Source organism: Haematobia irritans, chromosome 4 (assembly GCF_050003625.1).
Source record: "Haematobia irritans isolate KBUSLIRL chromosome 4, ASM5000362v1, whole genome shotgun sequence".
In the NCBI taxonomy this organism is placed as follows: domain Eukaryota; kingdom Metazoa; phylum Arthropoda; class Insecta; order Diptera; family Muscidae; genus Haematobia; species Haematobia irritans.
In genome coordinates, this window is record NC_134400.1 from 181,628,707 (window position 1) to 181,649,976 (window position 21,270).

General features: G+C 34.1%; 2 protein-coding genes across 3 annotated transcripts in view; one reads left to right on the top strand and one right to left on the bottom strand.

The window, feature by feature from the left end:
* Positions 1-5,665, top strand: part of LOC142234949 (uncharacterized) — a 234,633-nt gene extending 228,968 nt beyond the window's left edge. For both annotated transcript variants that reach the window (XM_075306154.1, XM_075306155.1), the window contains 2 exons: positions 2,924-4,762; positions 5,251-5,665. In XM_075306154.1, coding sequence (XP_075162269.1) covers positions 3,130-4,762; positions 5,251-5,381 — 1,764 coding nt within the window. In that variant the 5' untranslated portion in view covers positions 2,924-3,129 and the 3' untranslated portion in view covers positions 5,382-5,665. The remainder of the gene's footprint in view (positions 1-2,923; positions 4,763-5,250) is intronic.
* A 10-nt stretch (positions 5,666-5,675) lies between these two features.
* Positions 5,676-18,652, bottom strand: LOC142234945 (uncharacterized). The gene is made up of 2 exons (XM_075306151.1): positions 16,972-18,652; positions 5,676-5,833 (listed from the first exon to the last, which is right to left on the bottom strand). Exons 1-2 carry the CDS (start codon positions 18,638-18,640, stop codon positions 5,709-5,711), a joined length of 1,794 nt encoding a protein of 597 aa, XP_075162266.1. The 5' UTR covers positions 18,641-18,652; the 3' UTR covers positions 5,676-5,708.
* Positions 18,653-21,270: the final 2,618 nt, after the last annotated feature.

The following is a 21,270-nucleotide window of genomic DNA, read 5'->3' on the forward strand; positions in this document are numbered from 1 at the left end:
TCAGGCTGAAATTTGGTACATGGTGTTAGTATATGGTCTCACACAACTATGCAAAAATTGGTCCATATCGGTCCACTTTTACGTTTAGCCCCCATATAAACGGACCCACAAATTTGGCTTGCGATTGCTCTAAAAGATGCAAATTTCATCCGATCAGGCTGAAATTTGGTACATGGTGTTAGTATATGGTCTCACACAACTATGCAAAAATTGGTCCATATCGGTCCACTTTTACGTATAGCCCCCATATAAACGGACCCCCAAATTTGGCTTGCGATTGCTATAAGAGAAGCAAATTTCATCCGATCCGGCTGAAATTTGGTACGTGGTGTTGGTATATGTTCTCTAATGACCATGCAAAAATTGGTCCACATCGACCCATAATTATATATAGCCCCCATATAAGCCGATCCCCAGATTTGACCTCCGGAGCCTCTTAGAGGAGCAAAATTCATCCGATCCGGTTGAAATTTGGTACGTGGTGTTAGTATATGGTCTCTAACAACCATGCAAGAATTGGTCCATATCGGTCCATAATTATATATAGCCCCCATATAAATCGATCCCCAGATTTGTCCTCCGGAGCCTCTTGGAGGAGCAAAATTCATCCGATCCGGTTGAAATTTGTAACATGGTGTTAGAATGTGGTCTCTAACAAACACGCAAGAATTAGTCCATATCGGTCCATAATTATATATAGCCCTCATATAAACCGTTCCCTAGATTTGATCTCCGGAGCCTCTTGGAGGAGCAAAACTCATCCGATCCGGTTGAAATTTGCAACGTGGTGTTAGTATAAGGCCACTAATAACCATGCCAAAATTGGTCCACATCGGTCTATAGTTATATATAGCCGATCCCCAATCACACAAAAATTGGTCCATATCGATTCATAACCATGGGTGCCACTCGAGCCAAAAAAATCTACCAAAATTTTTTATAGAAAACATTGTCAAAATGTTATTTCTATAGAAAATTTTGTCAAAATTTTATTTCTATAGAAAATTTTGTCAAAAAGTTATTTCTATAGAAAATTTTGACAAAATTTTATTTCTATAGAAAATTTTGACAAAATTTTATTTCTATAGAAAATTTTGTCAAAATTTTATTTCTATAGAAATTTTTTCCAAATTTTATTTCTATAGAAAATTTTGTCAAAATTTTACTTATATAGAAACTTTAAACTTAATTATATACGTATTTAATCGGCCTTTTTATTTAGTTTAATATATACCACGTATGGACTATGTGGTATATATTACAGTGTTAGGAAGTTTTAAGATACCTTGCCATCGGCTTCAGTAGAAGTTTCTACGCAATCCATGGTGGAGGGTACATAAGCTTCGGCCTGGCCGAACTTACGGCCGTATATACTTGTTCTTCTTCATATGGGGTCGTTTTGCCGCGATTTCGACCTTCAAACGCTCCAATAACGCCATATAATAGTCACTGTTGATGGGTTTTCCCTTCTCAAGATAATCGATAAAAATTATTCCATGCGCATCCCAAAAAACAGAGGCCATTACTTTGCCAGCGGAGTTTTGAGTCTTTCCACGCTTCGGAGACGGTTCACCGGTCGCTGTCCACTCAGCCGACTGTCGATTGGACTCAGGAGTGTAGTGATGGAGCCATGTTTCATCCATTGTCACATATCGATGGAAAAACTCGGGTGTATTACGAGTTAACAGCTGCAAACACCGCTCAGAATCATCAACACGTTGTTGTTTTTGGTCAAATGTGAGCTCGCGCGGCACCCATTTTGCACAGAGCTTCCGCATATCCAAATATTGATGAATTATATGACCAACACGTTCCTTTGATATCTTTAAGGCCTCTGCTATCTGGATCAACTTAATTTTATGGTCATTCAAAATCATTTTGTGGATTTTTTTGATGTTTTCGTCGGTAACCATCTCTTTCGGGCATCCACTGCGTTCACCGTCCTTCGTGCTCATTTCACCACGCTTGAATGTGCATACCAATCAATTATTGTTGGTTTCCCTGGGACAGAGTCCGGAAACTCATTATCAAGCCAAGTTTTTGCTTCCACCGTATTTTTTCCCCTTCAGAAAACAGTATTTTATCAAAACACGAAATTCCTTTTTTTCATTTTTTTTCACAATAACAAAAGTTGCTTCACAAAAGACGCTCTATTTGACAAACAAATTGACTTACAGACGTCAAATTTTGACACGAATCATTTGAAGGTTGGTACTATATAAAAATAATATGCATTTAATACTAGCGACGTCATCTATGTGTCAGACCGGGGACTTATCAGCCAACCTGTTATTTCTGCTTTGAATTCCCAAATTTCCTTAATGAAAAATACCCAGATTTCATCATATAGCATGGATGACAAGAATCTTTGTTGAAATTGTACTGAATTGGCTTCGAAACAACATGTTTGTCAAAACCATGTAATGTTCTTGGAAACTATGCATATGATTTCGGCAAGCATGGGGAGTAGAAAATATTTTTGTGACAAAAATGTTCCATGTTTCCTGTCCAAAAATAACATTATGCTCGGTTGAGATGATAATAAAGAAAGCGTGTTTGAAGGCTTGAAGTACACGAAAATTATTAAATTGAAAGAAACCTTACTACGTTTTAAATAAAACGTAGTAATTTCCATGAACTAAAATAAGGGGGCTTTAGTGCCTATTCTAGAATAATTTGGCTTTAGTGCCCCATTATTCTAGAATATGAACTTTCCAATCAAATTTGTTTATTTAGTTGTACACATTACAGCAATAAATCTGGTTTGTTAATTTAAAATTAGTGTTTAATTAAAATAGGATTCAAAACCAGAACTTCTTGTTGGGCGCTAGTTCTTTCATACAATGCTAAACTGGTAAACATAAAGAGAACATGCCTTGTTTTTTCACTTTCTCTCTCTCTCTCTCTCTTTTCTTCTCTACAGAGATCTCTCTTCGTTATGTATTCTTATTCTCAACATCATTAATAACCCCCTCTCAATGTTAATGTATTATGTGAAAGACCTCTTACCAAGCGATGTAACATCAGTGTATCGGTTTTTTTGGAAACGACAACATCGGCAAGTTTTAAAACGCATAGTAAAGGTGACGTCACTTTTGTTGACAAAAATATACCAAATAATAACATAAAATGAATTTTACACAATTAATTGCTAACGAAGAAATATGGATAGAAATTTTTCGAAAATTGGTATTCGAAGATCAATTACATCTCTCACGGGTAAATAAGGTACTGCAATTGATCTTTGAAACTCACATATGGAGAGAAAATTATCAATATCTTGAAATTAAATACAACATCGATACCAATGACTATGTCATAGCCAATGGCAAAGACGGTAATCGTCTATGTTTAAGTGAAGCTTTGCTTAAAGAATTTCTAAACTCCTATGGCGAAAGAGTTGAGAGTCTACTATGTAATCGTACGCCTTGGTTGCATTTAAAACAATTTCCGAATCTAAAACGATTATCGCTTGTCGATATGAGAATCTCTTATGATCAATTGAAGATGATCAATGAATGTTCGCAGCAATTGGAAAGTCTTTTTCTAAGTTGCCTTACTCAAGAGGAATGTGAGTTTGTGGAATTGGGGAAAAATTGGAGTATCAAAAAAGTTCTGCAATTGAAACATCTTAAGCATCTTCGTTTGGATCATGAAGACTATGTAGCTATGAAATATCGACATTTTCGTAGAATCATAACAAGATTACCCTTAGAAAATTTGGAAATGAAAGCGACCATAATGCCCGATGAGAAGGTGATTAAATCCGATAATAAAATTTCCCAACCTATACAACTAAAGAAATTAGATATAGCCACAGTGTCGTTTGATTTCCGCAAATGGTCTGAGAATTTCTCTTGGTATTTAAGGAATTTTGAAAATCTGCAATTTTTGAAAATAAAAATAAACGAAACCATAACCGATGAGACATTGGCAACTTTGAAGAAAATCTGCAGAAAATTAGAATCTCTACACCTACATCATTCGAACTTTGATGAAATAAATGAATTTCCTTTACCAGATAACCTCAAAGAATTGCAGATTAGTCATTGTCGTGGATTAAATATCACTGTGGTGGAGCAGATTTTAAAAAACCACAAGCAGCTTCGAAAATTCATATTTCATGATGCCGATTTTGAAAATTCTGCCGGCAATCTCTCTATACCACCCACTCTCGAAACTCTCGATGTAGAAGGTGTCGATACTGAGAAATTTCTCTTAAACAATGTGATCAACAGAAATTTAAAAGAACTAACCTGGTATCGAGAGAAATTATTTAAGGATAGTAGAGATATTTTAAAACCTCTAGAGCTATCTATGTGCCAAGCTGTGCAAACCCTCAATATTAAGGAAGGCTATATCGATCTCGAAACCCTAATGCAATTGAAATCTCTTACCAAATTGATGATACCTCATCCCCTACCTTTACTCAATTGGTCTTATCTTGAGGGTTTATTGAAACATCCTTCATTATTGGATTTGACCATAGGAAATCACAACGGTTCAAGTTCTTCGAAAATATTCAAACCCGCTATTGCCACTGCGGGCTTTAAGACGACTATTAAGCGTTTACAACTGCCTTTGGATTTATTTGATGCAGCTTTGGATTTTTGGTTAAATATGTTTGCATTAAATGAAGATTTATCCTTGATTTGTTGTAAATTTACACCTCATGATATGGAGAGTTTTTTAAAGAAATTGATTCAAAATAAAAATTTCCCCGAGGAACTTCAAACAATTGATGTTTGCTGTTTCACAATAGGTAAGTTGATCACATAACAAAGATTTTGTTATGGCAATTCAAATATGTTCATGACAAACTAGAAAGAGGGTCTTAAGAGGAAGTTGTGTGTGTGTTTTTTTTAAGGAAAATAAAAAGTAATTTTGCAAGAAATAAAAGAAAACTTCCTTGGTCTAAAATTTCGTTTCTCCGAAAAGAAAATATTTCTTCCCATGTATAAGCATACACAATTGTATTATGTATGTACAGTATGTCAAGAAAGTCTTTTGACATTGCCAAATATTTCAAATTATAGAAATAATTGAAGTAAAAATCGAGTTGTTAATTCGTTTTGAGAAAAATAAAATATGTATACTTTGCAAAATACATAATAAAATATTTTTTAAAATTAAATTATATTTAATTTTGGAACAAAACATAAGCTTTATCCTATTGTCAAAACACTTTCTTGACAGACTGTATATGATTTAACTTTAACATTAACTTTAATTTTCCATTTTTTATTTTAGATTGCACCACTCTGCGACAGAATTTTGATGAAATCGTCGAACGACTCCAGCGGATAACTGTCAATTACTATGGCTATGAATACACTGATGATGTTTTTCGCTTAAAAATTTCTCGAATTCTAAATAGATGAATATTATTATAAAAGGCGAAAAAAATATTTTTTATTTTGTCGGCGGATTGTTCATCCAAAGACGTTTTGTAGACATACCCTTGTGTGTCAGCTGTTTGTTTTTGATATACGACATCCCATAGAAACAATTGCCATTGAATCCGAATTTGTTAAACTCACCACTAGGTATTGTTGGCCACATTATTTTATCTTAAAAAAAGCTTATTTCCATTGTTCCATTGTTTCCAATCAATTAATTTTATAGGATATTATTATGGTAGGAGTATTTTCCAAGATCGTTAATCGGCGCTCATCTTAATTTTAAACTTCAAGTTAGTATGTAATATTTTATTTTCGATTTTTATTTAAGACAATTGGACATTTTCTTGTTTTAAAATCATCTTCGTAATCCTCGATAATATACGAAAAAGTCTCTAATGTAGATTCGAAAGCATTCCTCAGCTTATTGCAATCTGCAAATAACAAGTATAAAATTTTATTTATTAACAAATGTAAACATTTAATAAAATGACAAAAATCGGATACTCTCTGTTAGCACTACAGCGCTAAATTCTTAAAATGAAATGAAGAACTTCCATCCTATGACAAGCCCATGTTAAATTCATCGCTTCTGCGTCAAATTTGTACCACTTCCGGATACAAAACGAACATTTTCATTACTTTTTTGGCGACGCTTTTTTTTTGCTGGGATGGTAATACTGATACCTTTGTACAGTCGACTCCGCTTTACTGAAACGTTAAAAATGCAGCCATTTAATTTCAGTTATCCGAAGTTTTTGCTAAAGCGGACTACGGATAACTGAAAAAAACTTCCAGTAATGCGAACTTCGGATAACTGAAAAAGTTTCAGTAAAGCGGACTCCGTATAACTGGAAAAAAATCCACTCAATTTCAGTTAACCGAACTTATGACCAATGCTATGTACATACTTACAATTCCCTTGCTGACATTCGATCTACGATTTCACCTTTACTTGGAGCTACAGTTCCAACACTGAGTTCATCGAATGTATTTTCTTGACTACAACAAGTATATACGGCCGTAAGTTCGGCCAGGCCGAAGCTTATGTACCCTCCATCATGGATTGCGTAGAAACTTCATCTAAACACTGCCATCCACAATCGAATTACTTTAGTTGCGGTAACGCTTGCTGATGGCAAGGTATCTTAAAACCTCCTAACACCATCTTCTAAATTGTATGTAAGTTCATACGTGGTATATATTAAATCAAAAAAGATAGATCCAATACGTATATAATTCAGTTTGACAAAGTAGACATAAAATTTTGACAAAATTTTCTACAGAAATAAAATTTTAACAAAATTTTCTATAGAAATAAAATTTTCACAAAATTTTCTTTAGAAATAAAAATTTTGACAAAATTTTCTATAGAAAGAAAATTTTGACAAAAACTTCTACAGAAATAAAATTTTAACAAAATTTTCTATAGAAATAAACTTTTGACAAAATTTTCTATAGAAATAAAATCTTGGTAGATTATTTTTGGATCGAGTGGCAACCATGATTATGAACCGAATAAAATTTGAAAAAATTTTCTATAGAAATAAAATTTGAACAAAATTTTCTATAGAAATAAAATTTTGACAATGATGAAAATTTTATTATGAACCGAATAAAATTTTAACAAAATTTTCTCTAGAAACAAAATGTTGACAAAATTTTCTATAGAAATAAAATTTTGACAAAATTTTATATAGAAATAAAATTTTGGTAGATTATTTTTGGCTCTAGTGGCAACCATGATTATGAACCGATATGGACCAATTTTGGTATGGTTGTTAGGGACCATATACTAACACCACGTGCCTAATTTGAACCGTATCGGATGAATTTTGCTCCTCCAAGAGGCTCCGGAGATCAAATCTGAAGAATGTTTTATATGGGGGCTATATATAATTATGACCCGATATGGACCAATTCTGGCACGGTTGTTAAAGATCATATACTACCACCATGTTCCAAATTACAACCGGATTGGATGAAATTTGCTTCTCTTGGAGACTTCGCAAGCCAAATCTGGGGATCGGTTTATATGGGGGCTCTATATAATTATGAACCGATGTGGACCAATTTTTGCATGGTTGTTAGAAACCATATACCAATACCATGTACCAAATTTCAGCCGGATCGGATGCAATTTGCTCCTCTTTGAGGCTTCGCAAGCCAAATCTGGAGATCGGTTTATATGGGGTCTATATATAATTATGGACCGATGTGGACCAATTTTTGCATGGTTGTTAGAGACCATATCGTTACCTTAATATACAAAGGCCCTAACTCATGAAAAACGAAGTTTACAGGAGGAGAAAAAAACTTAATAAAATAAGAAACACACCAGATACAAAAACATTTAAAATGCAGTTTTTATTATTAACATCAGACAAATTCAAAATTATAATAATGTTTTTAATATTTACATTTTTAATTAATTTGTATGACTTAGGGCTTTTTGGGTTTGAATTTTTTAGAAAAAAATGAGTTGGGGCTTTTTCTTGCACAACTTAAAAGAAAACAAAATAATATATCAATTCATATTTACGTAAAGCAAATATTGGAATTGATAAAACAGTTTATATTTTAAGAGAATATAAACTTAGGTTTTATAAGGTAATTGTTCATAAAAGTGACCATGCCACACTATGGACATCGAGAATACGTCCCTAGCGGCACCTCTACCTGTCCTCGATTCCACCCCCTCCTGACGGCGTCGAGATTGTGTCTACGCAGTACACCCCTGGATCACCTTTATACGGAGACCAAGATCATCCCAGTGCGTCGACACAATTAGGTACATGTTGTCAAAGCAGTACCTCTTGGGTTGCCATCGAAGTTGTCATCCGAATTACCATCTTGTGGATAGACAACCTCCACCCAGGAATGTAAGGGTTGATCTTCACTTTCTAGAGCCCGAGATCCAGCGTTACAAAAGAGAGCTTCTAGATCAGGCAGCATACCAGGCAGGTCTGAACAGGATTCATGAGGATACTGTAGCTAAAGCGGTGAGAAGCTGTGTGGGTATGTGTTAGGGATTTTTTTTGTACATATTGTGTGGATATGAGTTAGGGCTTTACATTATTAACTTATAACTTCGCTATTTTTCAATGCATCTCCGTAAATTTTTTATGGAAGGTGTATCTGATGGTGCTCTGTCAGAATCGACAAAAAGCACGATTTCAAAAAATTATGAGTTGGGGCCTTTCTATATTAAGGTAACGATATACCAACATCATGTACCAAATTTCAGCCGGATCGGATGACATTTGCTTCTCTTAGAGGCTCCACAAGCCAAATCTGGGGATCGGTTTATATGGGGGCTATATATAATTAAGGACCGATATGGACCAATTTTTGCATGGTTGTTAGAGACCATATACCAACATCATGTACCAAATTTCAGCGGGATCGGATGAAATTTGCTTCTCTTTTAGGCTCCACAAGCCAAATCTGTGGATCGGTTTATATGGGGGCTATATATAATTATGGACCGATGTGGACCAATTTTTGCATGGTTGTTAGAGACCATATACCAACACCATATACCAAATTTCGGCCGGATCGGATGAAATATGCTTCTGTTAGAGGCTCCACAAGCCAAATCTGAGGGTCCCTTTATATGGGGACTATACGTAAAAGTAGACCGATATGGCCCATTTTCAATACCATCCGACCTACATCGATAACAACTACTTGTGCCAAGTTTCAAGTCGATAGCTTGTTTCGTTCGGAAGTTAGCGTGATTTCAACAGACGGGCGGACGAACGGACGGACATGCTTAGATCGACTCAGAATTTCACCACGACCCAGAATATATATACTTTATGGGGTCTTAGAGCAATATTTCGATGTGTTACAAACGGAATGACAAAGTTAATATACCCCCATCCTATGATGGAGGGTATAAAAACCCATTGCTCTGATACAAAGTGTTTTTCTTGAACCAAAAGTCAATGAACTTTTCAATTAAGGCTTTTGTTTTTAAAGTTAGAAGATTCGACCAGGGTTACCAATTTTGCTGATTTATCGGAATTTTGACGATTTTTTACTAGAAGCAGATCGTTTACACGTCTAGAGCCAGCAAAAGAGAGAATGCATTTGACAGTTGTCAGATAGAGAAACTGCAAATTTTTGCTACAGATTTCATACATGTAGGAGCCTCACTTTACATCTACAGTACGAGTATTGGTATCACAGTTGTCACTTGTGCCAAAAATAATCCACCAAAATTTAAAAAATTAAAAAATCTTAAAAAAAAATTTTTTTGGTGATAAAACATTTGTGATTAGTATATACAAAAATATTGTTTTATTCGAAAGAAATGTTTCATATTGATTTTATAGAATTTTGTGTTAAGATTTTATTTCTACAGAAAAAGTTGTCAAAATTTTATTTCTGTAGAAAATTTTGTCAAGATTTTATTTCTATAGAAAATTTTGTCAAAATGTTATTTCTATAGAAAATTTTATTTCTATACAAGATTTTGTCAAAATTTTATTTTTATAGCAAATTGTGTCAAAATTTTATTTCTATAGAAAGCTTTGTCAAAATTTTATTTCTACAGAAAATTTTGTCAAAATTTTTTTTCTACAGAAAAAGTTGTCAAAATTTTATGTCTACAGAAAATTTTTTCATAATTTTATTTCTAAAGGAAATTTTGTCAAAATTTTATTTCTATAGAAAATTTTGTCAAAATTTTATTTCTACAGAAAAAGTTGTAAAAATTTTATTTCTATCGAAAATGTCAACATTTTATTTCTATAGAAAATTTTAACATTTTATTTCTGTAGAAAATTTTGTCAAAATGTTATTTCTGTAGAAAATTTTGTCAAAATGTTATTTCTATACAAAATTTTGTCAAAATTTTATTTCTATAGAAAATTTTGTCAAAATTTTATTTCTGTAGAAATGTGTGCACATTTTTATTTCTATAGAACATTCTTGCAAAAATGTATTTCTATTGAACATTTTTGGCATTTTTTCTATAGAAATTCTTGCAAAACTTTATTTCTAAGAAAAAGTTTGCAAAATTTTATTTCTAAGAACATTTTTGCAAAGTTTAATTTTTATGTTATGGAAATTTCGTCAAAATTTTATTTCTTTAGAAAATTTGTCAAAGTTTTATTTCTATAGAAAATTTTGTCAACATTTTATTTCTTTGGAAAATTTTGTCAAAATTTTATTTCTATAGAAAATTTAGTCAAGATTTTATTTCTATAGAAAATTTAGCCAAAATTTTATTTCTATAGAAACTTTTGTCAAAGTTTTGTTTCTGTAGAAAATTTTGTCAACGTTTTATTTCTAATTTCTATAGAAAATTTAATCAAAATATTATTTCTATAGAAGATTTTGTCAAAATTTTATTTCTATGGAACATTCTTGCAAAAATGTATTTCTATAGAAAATTTTGTTAGGTCGAAAACTTTAGTTGTTAGTACCTATAGGTACTAACAACATGGTATATGGTTAGTAAAAATCACACTAAAATTAAGCGCATATAAAATAACATCGAATAAGGTTCGGAATTAAATCAAGCATAGTGGGATTACATTCAAGAATAAAAACGATCGATCTAAGCCTTGATTCCGCTTAAAACAAGTCCGTTTTGGCTCAAGTTAAGCGCTAATTGGGTTTAATATAAGCTTAAATGCGGATTGAATAAAGTACAGATTAGGATTAAATAGAGCTCCATTAGGCTTGAATCAAGCACTTTCCGTACTTAAAGGAAGCACAAACGCGATTGAAAATTTCTAAAATGAAGAAATCCGTACTTAATATTTTCGGGAGTGCATTAAGAATTTCGCACTTAATATAAGCTTAAATGCGGATTGAATAAAGTACAGATTAGGATTAAATAGAGCTCCATTAGGCTTGAATCAAGCACTTTCCGTACTTAAAGGAAGCACAAACGCGATTGAAAATTTCTAAAATGAAGAAATCCGTACTTAATATTTTCGGGAGTGCATTAAGAATTTCGCACTTGATTTAGAAAAACCGTACTTACCGTACTTTTGACACCGCTACTGCTTGAATCAAGTAAACTTTTCTCTATTAATTTTTTGGGTGTAGTACCTATATTTTGTATTTATTTTAATATTTTTTTAGGGTTTTAAATAAATATAATAATAATAATAATAAATAAATAATAATAATAGAAGATTTTGTCAAAATTTTATTTCTATAGAAAAATTTGTCAAAATGTTATTCCTATAGAAAATTTTGTCAAAATTTTAATTCTGTAGAATATTTTGTCAAAATTTTATTTCTATAGAAAATTTTGTCAAAATTTTATGTCTATAGAAAATTTTGTCAAAATTGTATTTCTATGAAAAATTTTAGTTCTATAAAAAATTTTGTCAAAATTTTATTTCTATAGAAAATTTTGTCAAAATTTTATTTCTATAGAACACTTTGTCATAATTTTATTTCTGTAGAAAATTTTGTCAAAATTTTATTTCTATAGAAAATTTTGTCAAAATTTTATTTCTGTAGAAAATTTTGTCAAAATTTTATTTCTGTAGAAATGTGTGCATATTTTTATACCCTTCACCACTACTGTGGTAGAGGGTATAATAAGTTTGTGCATTTGTATGTAGCGACAAGAAGGAAAAGTCTGAGATCCATCGTTTAGTATACCGATCGTCTTAGAATTAAATTCTGAGTCGATTTAGCGATGTCCATCTGTCTGTCTGTCTGTCTGTCCGTCTGTCTGTTGATGTATTTTTGTGTGCAAAGTACAGCTCACAGTTTTAGTCCGATTGTCCTAAAATTTGGTATAGGGTCCTGTTTCGACTCAAAGACGATCCCTATTGATTTTGGAAAAAATCGGTTCAGATTTAGATATAGCTGCCATATATATTTTTCACCGATCTGGTCATAATTGGCGTGTATATCAACCGATCTTCCTAAAATTCCGTACATCCGAATATTTTATGAGTCTCGAAAAACTTGCAAAATATCAGCCAAATCGGTTCAGATTTAGATATAGCTCCCATATATAGCTTTCGCCCGATTTACACTCATTTGCCCGCAGAGGCCAATTTTTTGCTCCGATTTAGTTGAAATTTTGCATAGGGAGTACAATTAGCATTGTAGCTATGCGTGCCAAATTTGGTTGACATCGGTTCAGATTTAGATATAGCTCCCATATATATGTTTTTCTGATTTCGACAAAAATGGTCAAAATACCAACATTTTCCTTGTAAAATCGCCACTGCTTAGTCGAAAATTGTAAAAATGACTCTAATTTTCCTAAACTTCTAATACATATATATCGAGCGATAAATCATAAATAAACTTTTTCGAAGTTTCCTTAAAATTGCTTCAGATTTAAACGTTTCCCATATTTTTTTACTAACATTGTGTTCCACCCTAGTGCATTAGCCGACTTAAATTTTGAGTCTATAGATTTTGTAGAAGTCTATCAAATTCATCCAAATCGAGTGATATTTAAATGTATGTATTTGGGACAAAGCTTTATATATAGCCCCCAACACATTTGACGGATGTGATATGGTATCGAAAATTTAGGTCTACAAAGTGGTGCAGGGTATAATATAGTCGGCACCGCCCGACTTTAGACTTTCCTTACTTGTTATTTCTATAGAACATTCTTGCAAAAATGCATTTCTATAGAACATGTTTGGTATTTTTATACCCTCCACCATAGGATGGGGGTATATTAACTTTGTCATTCCGTTTGTAACACATCGAAATATTGCTTTAAGGCCCCATAAAGTATATATATTCTGGGTCGTGGTGAAATTCTGAGTCGATCTGAGCATGTCCGTCCGTCCGTCCGTCTGTTGAAGTCACGCTAATTTCCGAACGAAACAAGCTATCAACTTGAAACTTGGCACAAGTAGTTGTTATTGATGTAGGTCAGATGGTATTGCAAATGGGCCATATCGGTCCACTTTTACGTATAGCCCCCATATAAACGGACCCCCAAATTTGGCTTGGGATTGCTCTAAGAGAAGCAAATTTCATCCGATCCGGCTGAAATTTGTTACATGGTGTTAGTATATGGTCTCTAACAACCATGCAAAAATTGGTCCATATCGGTCCACTTTTACGTATAGCCCCCATATAAGCGGACCCCCAAATTTGGCTTGTGATTGCTTTAAGAGAAGGAAATTTCATCCGATCCGGCTGAAATTTGGTACATGGTGTTAGTATATGGTCTCTAACAACCATGCAAAAATTGGTCCATATCGATCCATAATTGTATATAGCCCCCATATAAACCGATCCCCCAAATTGGTCCATATCGGTCCATAATTATATATAGCCCCCATATAAACCGATCCCCAGATTTGAACTCCGGATCCGCTAAGAGGAGCAAAATTCATCCGATCTCTAAAAACCATGCAAAAATTGGTCCATATCGGTCCATAATTATATATAGCCCCCATATAAACCGATTCCCAGATTTAGTTTGAAGATCCTCTAAGACAAGCAAATTTCATCCGATCCGGCTGAAATTTGGTACATGGTATTAGTATATAGTCTCTAAGGAGCATTCAAAAATTTGTCCATATCAGTCCATAATTATATATAGCCCCTATATAAACCGATCCCCAGATTTGAACTCCGGAGCCACTTGGACGAGCAAAATTCATCTGATCCAGTTGAAATTTGCAACGTGATGTTAATATATGGCCGCTAACAACCATGCCAAAATTGGTCCATATCGGTCCATAATTATATATAGCCCCCAGATTTGATCTCCGGAGCCTCTTAGAGGAGCAAAATTCATCCGATTCGGTTGAAATTTGCAACGTGATGTTAGTATATGGCCGCTAATAATCATGCCAAAATTGGTCCATATTGGACCGATCCCCAATCATACAAAAATTGGTCCATATCGGTTCATAATCATGGTTGCCACTCGAGCCAAAAATAATCTACCAAAAATTTTATTTTTGTAGAAAATTTTGTCAAAATTTTATTTCTATAGATAATTTTGTCAAAATGTGAATTCTATAGAAAATTTTGTCAAAATTTTATTTCTATAGAAAATTTTGTTAAAATTTTATTTCTATAGAAAATTTTTTCAAAATTTTACTTCTATAGAAAATGTTGTCAAAATTTTATTTAGAAACTTTAAACTTAATTATATACGTATTTAATCGGCCTTTTTAGTTTAGTATATACCACGTATGGACTATGTGGTATATATTACGGTGTTAGGAAGTTTTAAGATACCTTGCCATCGGCAAGTGTTACCGCAAACCAAGTAATTCGATTGTGGATGACAGTCTTCAGTATATGTTTCTACGCAATGGTGGAGGGTACATAAGTTTCGGCCTCGCCGAACTTACGGCCGTATATACTTGTTTTCTATAATAAATTCTTGCAAAATTTTATTTCTAAGAAAATTTTTGCAAAATTTCATTTCCTATAAAATGTCAAAATTTTATTTCTGTAGACAAATTTGTTAAAATCTTTTTATTTTTATAGAAAATTGGTTAGTTGGAGAGTCAATCAATAAGAGTTTTATGGTCAAATTTCGGAAAATCGAGCAACACATGCGTAAATATTAAAGATCTTTATTTTTTGTGTTAAATAAAAAAACTTACTGAATTATTTTTTTGAAGTCCATAGCATAGCATTGCATAAACATGTTTTTAGTTTATGTTATTTTTTACAAATCTGAATTCATTATGCGTTTGTTGTTGAAATGCATAGTTATGTGTGTTAATTTTATGTTCTTTATATGAAATGGATATTTTTATTTTTCACCAAAAATTTAGTTTGTTTATAATATTATTTACATTTCAGATTGTTTGACGATTTGTAAAATGGAAGTGACGATTATGGTGATTTCTGCGGAAATAGGTGACGAGTTTTCTTGAAATTTTATCGGTAGCCCTGGATTCGACTATAAAATGGTAAAACTGTGGTCAAGTTGTTCAAAAAACAAGTATATACAGCAGTAAGTTCGGCCGGGCCGAATCTTAAATACCCACCACCATGAACCAAATATTAGGGTTTCCTTTGAAATTTCAGGAGGGCTTGAGGACTTGAGGACACTTCCCGAAGATAAATTTAAAGATTTCACCTATGAAGACTATATCAGATTCTGGATTTATAAGAACCATTTTTGTTTGAGTTTTAGAGGAATCATTAACATCTCTTGTAAGTGTGCAAGAAAATTATAAAATAACGTCTTGATTTGAAATCTTAAATCTGTAGAAGTAAAATGTGGAAATTTTACATTAAGTTTCAAGCAATTTTCATGATCGGTGCGCCTTCTACACCCCCAAGAAGTGAAGTCGGTCTATATGGAGGCATTACCAAATGGACCGATAAAAACTTAATCCGATACACGTTTTTGTGAGCCTAAAATACCAGAATATTTACAATTTCAGGCATATCAGATAAAAACTACGGTTTCTAGAAACCCAAGGAGTTAAATCGGGAGATCGTTCTTATGGGGGCTATACTAAAATATGGACCGATACTCACCATTTTCGGCACGCCTCTTTGTGACCCGAAAATACCTCTAGATTTCCAATTTCAGGCAAATAGGATAAAAACTTCGGATTCTAGAAGCCCAAGAAGTAAAATTGGGAAATCGATCTATATGGGGGCTATACCAAAATATGGACCGATACTCACCATTTTCGGCACACCTCTTTGTGACCCGAAAATACCTCTAGATTTCCAATTTCAGGCAAATAGGATAAAAACTTCGGATTCTAGAAGCCCAAGAAGTAAAATTGGGAGACCTCTATATTTCCAATTTCAGGTAAATTGAATAAAAACTGTGTTTTCTATAAGCCCAAGAAGTAAAATCGGGAGATCGGTCTATATGGGGGCTATACCAAAATATGGACCGATACTCACCATTTTTGGCACACCTCTTTATGGTCATAAAATACCTCCAGATTTCAAATTTCAGGCAAATTGGATAAAAACTACGATTTCTATAAGCCCAAGAAGTAAAATCGGCAGATCGGTCTATATGGGGGCTATACCAAAACGTGGACCGATACTCACCATTTTTGGCACACCTCTTTATGGTCATAAAATACCTCCAGATTTCAAATTTCAGGCAAATTGGATAAAAACTACGATTTCTATAAGCCCAAGACCCCAAATCGGGTGGTCGGTTTATATGGGGACTATATCAAAACCTGGACCGATATAGCCCATCTTCGAACTTGACCTGCCTGCAGACAAAGGACGAGCTTGTGCAAAATTTCAGCACGATTGCTTCATTATTGAAGACTGGAGCGTGATTACAACAGACAGACAGACAGACAGACAGACAGACAGACGGACAGACGGACATCGTTATATCGTCTTAGAATTTCTCCCTGATCAAGAATATATATACTTTATATAGTCGGAAATCGATATTTCGATGTGTTACAAACGGAATGACAAACTTATTATACCCCCGTCACCATTCTATGGTGGTGGGTATAAAAAATTGCAAACAAATCTTCAATATAATTAAAGCGTCCTTAAATTCGAATGAGGACCAAAGTTGCATGCTTGAATTTTATTTGTAAGTTCTATAAATATTTCGAAAAACTAATTTCGATAATTCTTTTTGCATACTTACCAACAACAAAACCACATATTTCAATATTTTTCAGACTCTGCGGAAACCGTTGATGATTAATTATAGATTTTAAGATATCATCTGTAAGATCATCGGGATAAACAGCCAGAGTCATTTGATTATTTTTAGTGAATAATTCGAACCAAAAGTCCAATTCATTTTGGGAGGAATTATAGAAGAAAACTTTTACACTATCAACAGTAGTTGTAGGCACAGTGCTGGTGATGGGTGGATTGATGAAGCTCGATGATCTATCAATGCCTTCACTCCAAAATATATGAAGAGTCAATTTCTTTAGAGTTTGATGTTTTAGAATATTACAAAGGTATTGCCATTGATGGGGAAGTACTATAATGGTTGTTAATTTCTTTAGATTTTTCAATTGCTGGAGAATATCGAAATCCAATTGCCTGCACCTCATGTGAATAGACTCCAAGTGCTGACATTTTGATAGTGGTATTTGAACTATATTTGGTTTAGTTACATCAACATCATGGCTATATAGGCTTAGATATCGAAGAGCTGAATTTTCTGGGAACATAGACTCTCGATATTCGTACATATCCAGACCATCTATATCAAGAGTTGCCAATGTTGACGTAATAAGAAATTCTCCCACCATGTCTGGTTCATATTGCGTGTAGATTGAGGTAAATTCGATTAGGCCTTCATGGCTGAGTATCTGTTGCAAGTTCCCATAAGTAAGACCATAGCATTCTTCCAGATGAAATTCCTTTAAATTCGGGGGTAAAGCTAAAACAGTGATTGCAGTGTAATAGGGTTTCTTTATGGTCAATTTCCTGAGTTTGGGACAATTCACAACGATAGCCTGCATTATATTATTGGATATTAGAAATGCTGAATCCATTTGTATATCCAAAACATCTAAATTGTGAAAAAAATCACTGCATATATCAAAACCAGAGATCCAAGCCATGGGATTGTCAGCTTTAGTCATCATTTGTAATTGTTTCAAGACTTTCATATCATTGTTCTTTTGTTTGCTTATATTGCTTTTAGTCGCCTTCAAGTCAATTTCAAATCCAAATTTCAAAATTTCCAATTTATTAAGTTGAAGAATATCGAGGAAATCTTCAAGAATCACACATAAGTCTGATGCATTTGGATTTATGTGAATTTTCTTAAGATTTTCCATCGCCAAGAGATTTTGTACGAAATCATATTTTATAAATTTGCTCACTACATTGTCTGTATCACAATAACTTGCTATGATATGCAAATCTTGCAATTGTTTGAAGTTGGTCAAGATCAAATTTAAATGGGTGTATTCGAAATGATTACTGATATACAATTTCAGTGTGTTGAGATTTTCAAATACCCTCATGTCCACTGGAGTATCTACATCCAAAACGTGTACTTGTTCACCATAGTAATGTAGGAATTCATTTAGATTTTCCATATTGCTGAAGAGTAAACGATTTCTATTCAGCTCATCTCCGATGATAAATTGCTTATTTATTTCCCATATTCTTAGACTGTGATATTTAATGGGCCATATCCATTTTGCAAAAATCTCTTTCATTAAACCACTTGCCTGGGCTAATTGCAATTGGTCGTTGAAATTTAAAAGCTTAAAAATGTATATTAATACGTCACTATTTAAAGATTCCATTAGAATGATGTTTAACAGCAATGCAATCGATTGCATTCAAAGTTCCACGCAAACTGAGTGTCACTGAGATATTCTTACGCTGTAGCTTTGTTGTTGGTTTTAATGTGTGGTGGAAATATAAGAGAATTAAGTTTTCACGCAGAGTTGCCATCGAGCGAGTGTGTAAACACAACCATAACGTTGTGCGGTAGGAAAAAATTTCCTCATTTCTTGTTTCCAAGGGTTTTTGATGTCCACATACTCGTATCATGATTTTTTATACCCTTCACCACTACTGTGGTACAGGGTGTAATAAGTTTGTGCTTTTGTATGTAGGTTAGGTTTAGGTTAGGTTTTGGTGGCAGCCCGATGTATCAGGCTCACTTAGACTATTCAGTCCATTGTGATACCACATTGGTGAACTTCTCTCTTATCACTGAGTGCTGCCCGATTCCATGTTAAGCTCAATGACAAGGGACCTCCTTTTTATAGCCGAGTCCGAACGGCGTTTCACATTACAGTGAAACCACTTAGAGAAGCTTTGAAACCCTCAGAAATGTCACCAGCATTACTGAGGTGGGATAATCCACCGCTGAAAAACTTTTTGGTGTTCGGTCGAAGCAGGAATCGAACCCACGACCTTGTGTATGCAAGGCGGGCATGCTAACCATTGCACCACGGTGGCTCCCTGCTTTTGTATGTAACGCCAAGAAGGAGTAATCATAGACCAACCTTTTAGTATACGGATCGGCTTAGAATTGAATTCTGAGACGATTTATTTATTATATATGTATTTTTGTGTGCAAAGTACAGCTCGCAGTTTTAGTCCGATTGTCCTAAAATTTATATATAGGGTCCTGTTTCGGCTCAAAGACGATCCCTATTGATTTTGGAAAAAATCTGTTCAGATTTAGATATAGGTGCCATATATATTTTTCACCGATCTGGTCATAATTGGCGTGTATATCAACCGAACTTCCTCAAATTCCGTACATCCGAATATTTTATGAGTCTCGAAAAATATCAGCCAAATCGGTTCAGATTTAGATATATCTCCCATATATAGCTTTGGCCCGATTTACACTCATTTGCCCACAGAGGCCAATTTTTTGCACAGGTAGAAGAGAAATTTTCTTTAAAATCAAATAACAAGTATATGCAGCAGTAAGTTCGGCCGGACCGAATCTTAAATACCCACCACCATGAATCAAATATAATAGTTTACTTTGAAAACTCATCGCCGTAGTGGGCTACTTGATAATACATAGCATTTTAGGGGGTTTGATGACAAATCTTTTCCCAAGCAAATCAGTTCAACCAGTACGCTTCCCGAAGAAAAAATTGAAGATTCTACCTATGAAGACCAGCTCAGATTCTGGATTTATGAGAACCAATTTTGTTAGAGTTTTAGATAAATATATCGTGTATATGATGAAATAACGCCTTGATTTGCAGTCCTAGAAATAAATTCGGGAGTTAGGTCTATATGGGGCATATACCAAAACATGGACCAATACTCACCACCTCTTAATGTTCCTCAAATACCTCTAGAAGTCCACTTTCAGACGAATTGGTGAAAACTACGAATTCTAAGTAAGCCCAAGAAGTAAAATCGAGAGATCAGTCTATATAGGGTCTATACCAAAAGATGGACCGATACGGACCATTTTCGACACACCTCTTTATGGTCCTAAGATACGTCTCTATTTCTACTTTCAGGCAATTTGGATAAAAACTACGGATTCTAGACACCCAAGAAGTAAAACCGAGATCTCGGTCTATATGGGAGTTATACCAAAAAATGGACCGATACACATCAATTCCGGCACACATATTTGGGGTCCCAAAATACCTCTAAATTTCCAATTTCAGGCAAATCGGATAGTAAATATAGCTTCTAGAAGCCCAAGAAGCAAAATCGGGTGATCGGTCTATATGGGGGCTATACCAAAACATGGACCGATACGGACCATTTTCGACACACCCCTCTACGGTCCTAAAATAACTCTAGATTTTCAATTTGAGGAAAATCGCATAGAAAATACAGTTTCTAGACGCCCAAGAACCAAAATCGGGAGATCGGTCTATATGGGGGCTATACCAAAATATGGATCGATACGGACCATTTTCGACACACCTCTTTAAGGTCCCCAAATACCTCTAAATTTCCAATTTCAGGCAAATCGGGTAATAAATACAGTTTATAGAAGCCAAAGAATAAAAATCGGGAGATCGGTCTATATGGCGACTATACCAAAACATGGACCGATACGGACCATTTTCGACACACCTTCTTATGGTCCCCAAATACCTCTAAATTTCCAATTTCAGGCAAATCGGATAGTAAATATAGTTTCTAGAAGCCCAATAAGCTAAATCGGGAGATCGGTCTATATGGCGACTATAACAAAACATGGACCGAGACGGACCATTTTCGACACACCTCTTTATGATCCTAAAATACCTCTAAATTTCCAATTTCAGGCAAATCGGATAGTAAATATAGTTTCTAGAAGCCCAAGAAGCAAAATCGGGAGATCGGTCTATATGGGGGATATACCAAAACATGGACCTAAAATATCTCTAGATTTTCAATTTCAGTTTCTAGACGCCCAAGAAGCAAAATCGGGAGATCGGTCTATATGGAGGCTATACCACTTTCGGCTCACCTCTTTATGGTCCTCAAG

Excerpts from the sequence above, each read along its gene's own strand:
- LOC142234945 (XM_075306151.1), bottom strand. The coding sequence starts at position 18,640 with ATGCAATCGATTGCATTGCTGTTAAACATCATTCTAATGGAATCTTTA. Across the intron at positions 5,834-16,971 it reads AATATGTGGTTTTGTTGTTG|ATTGCAATAAGCTGAGGAAT; the intron begins GTAAGTATGCAA and ends TGTTATTTGCAG.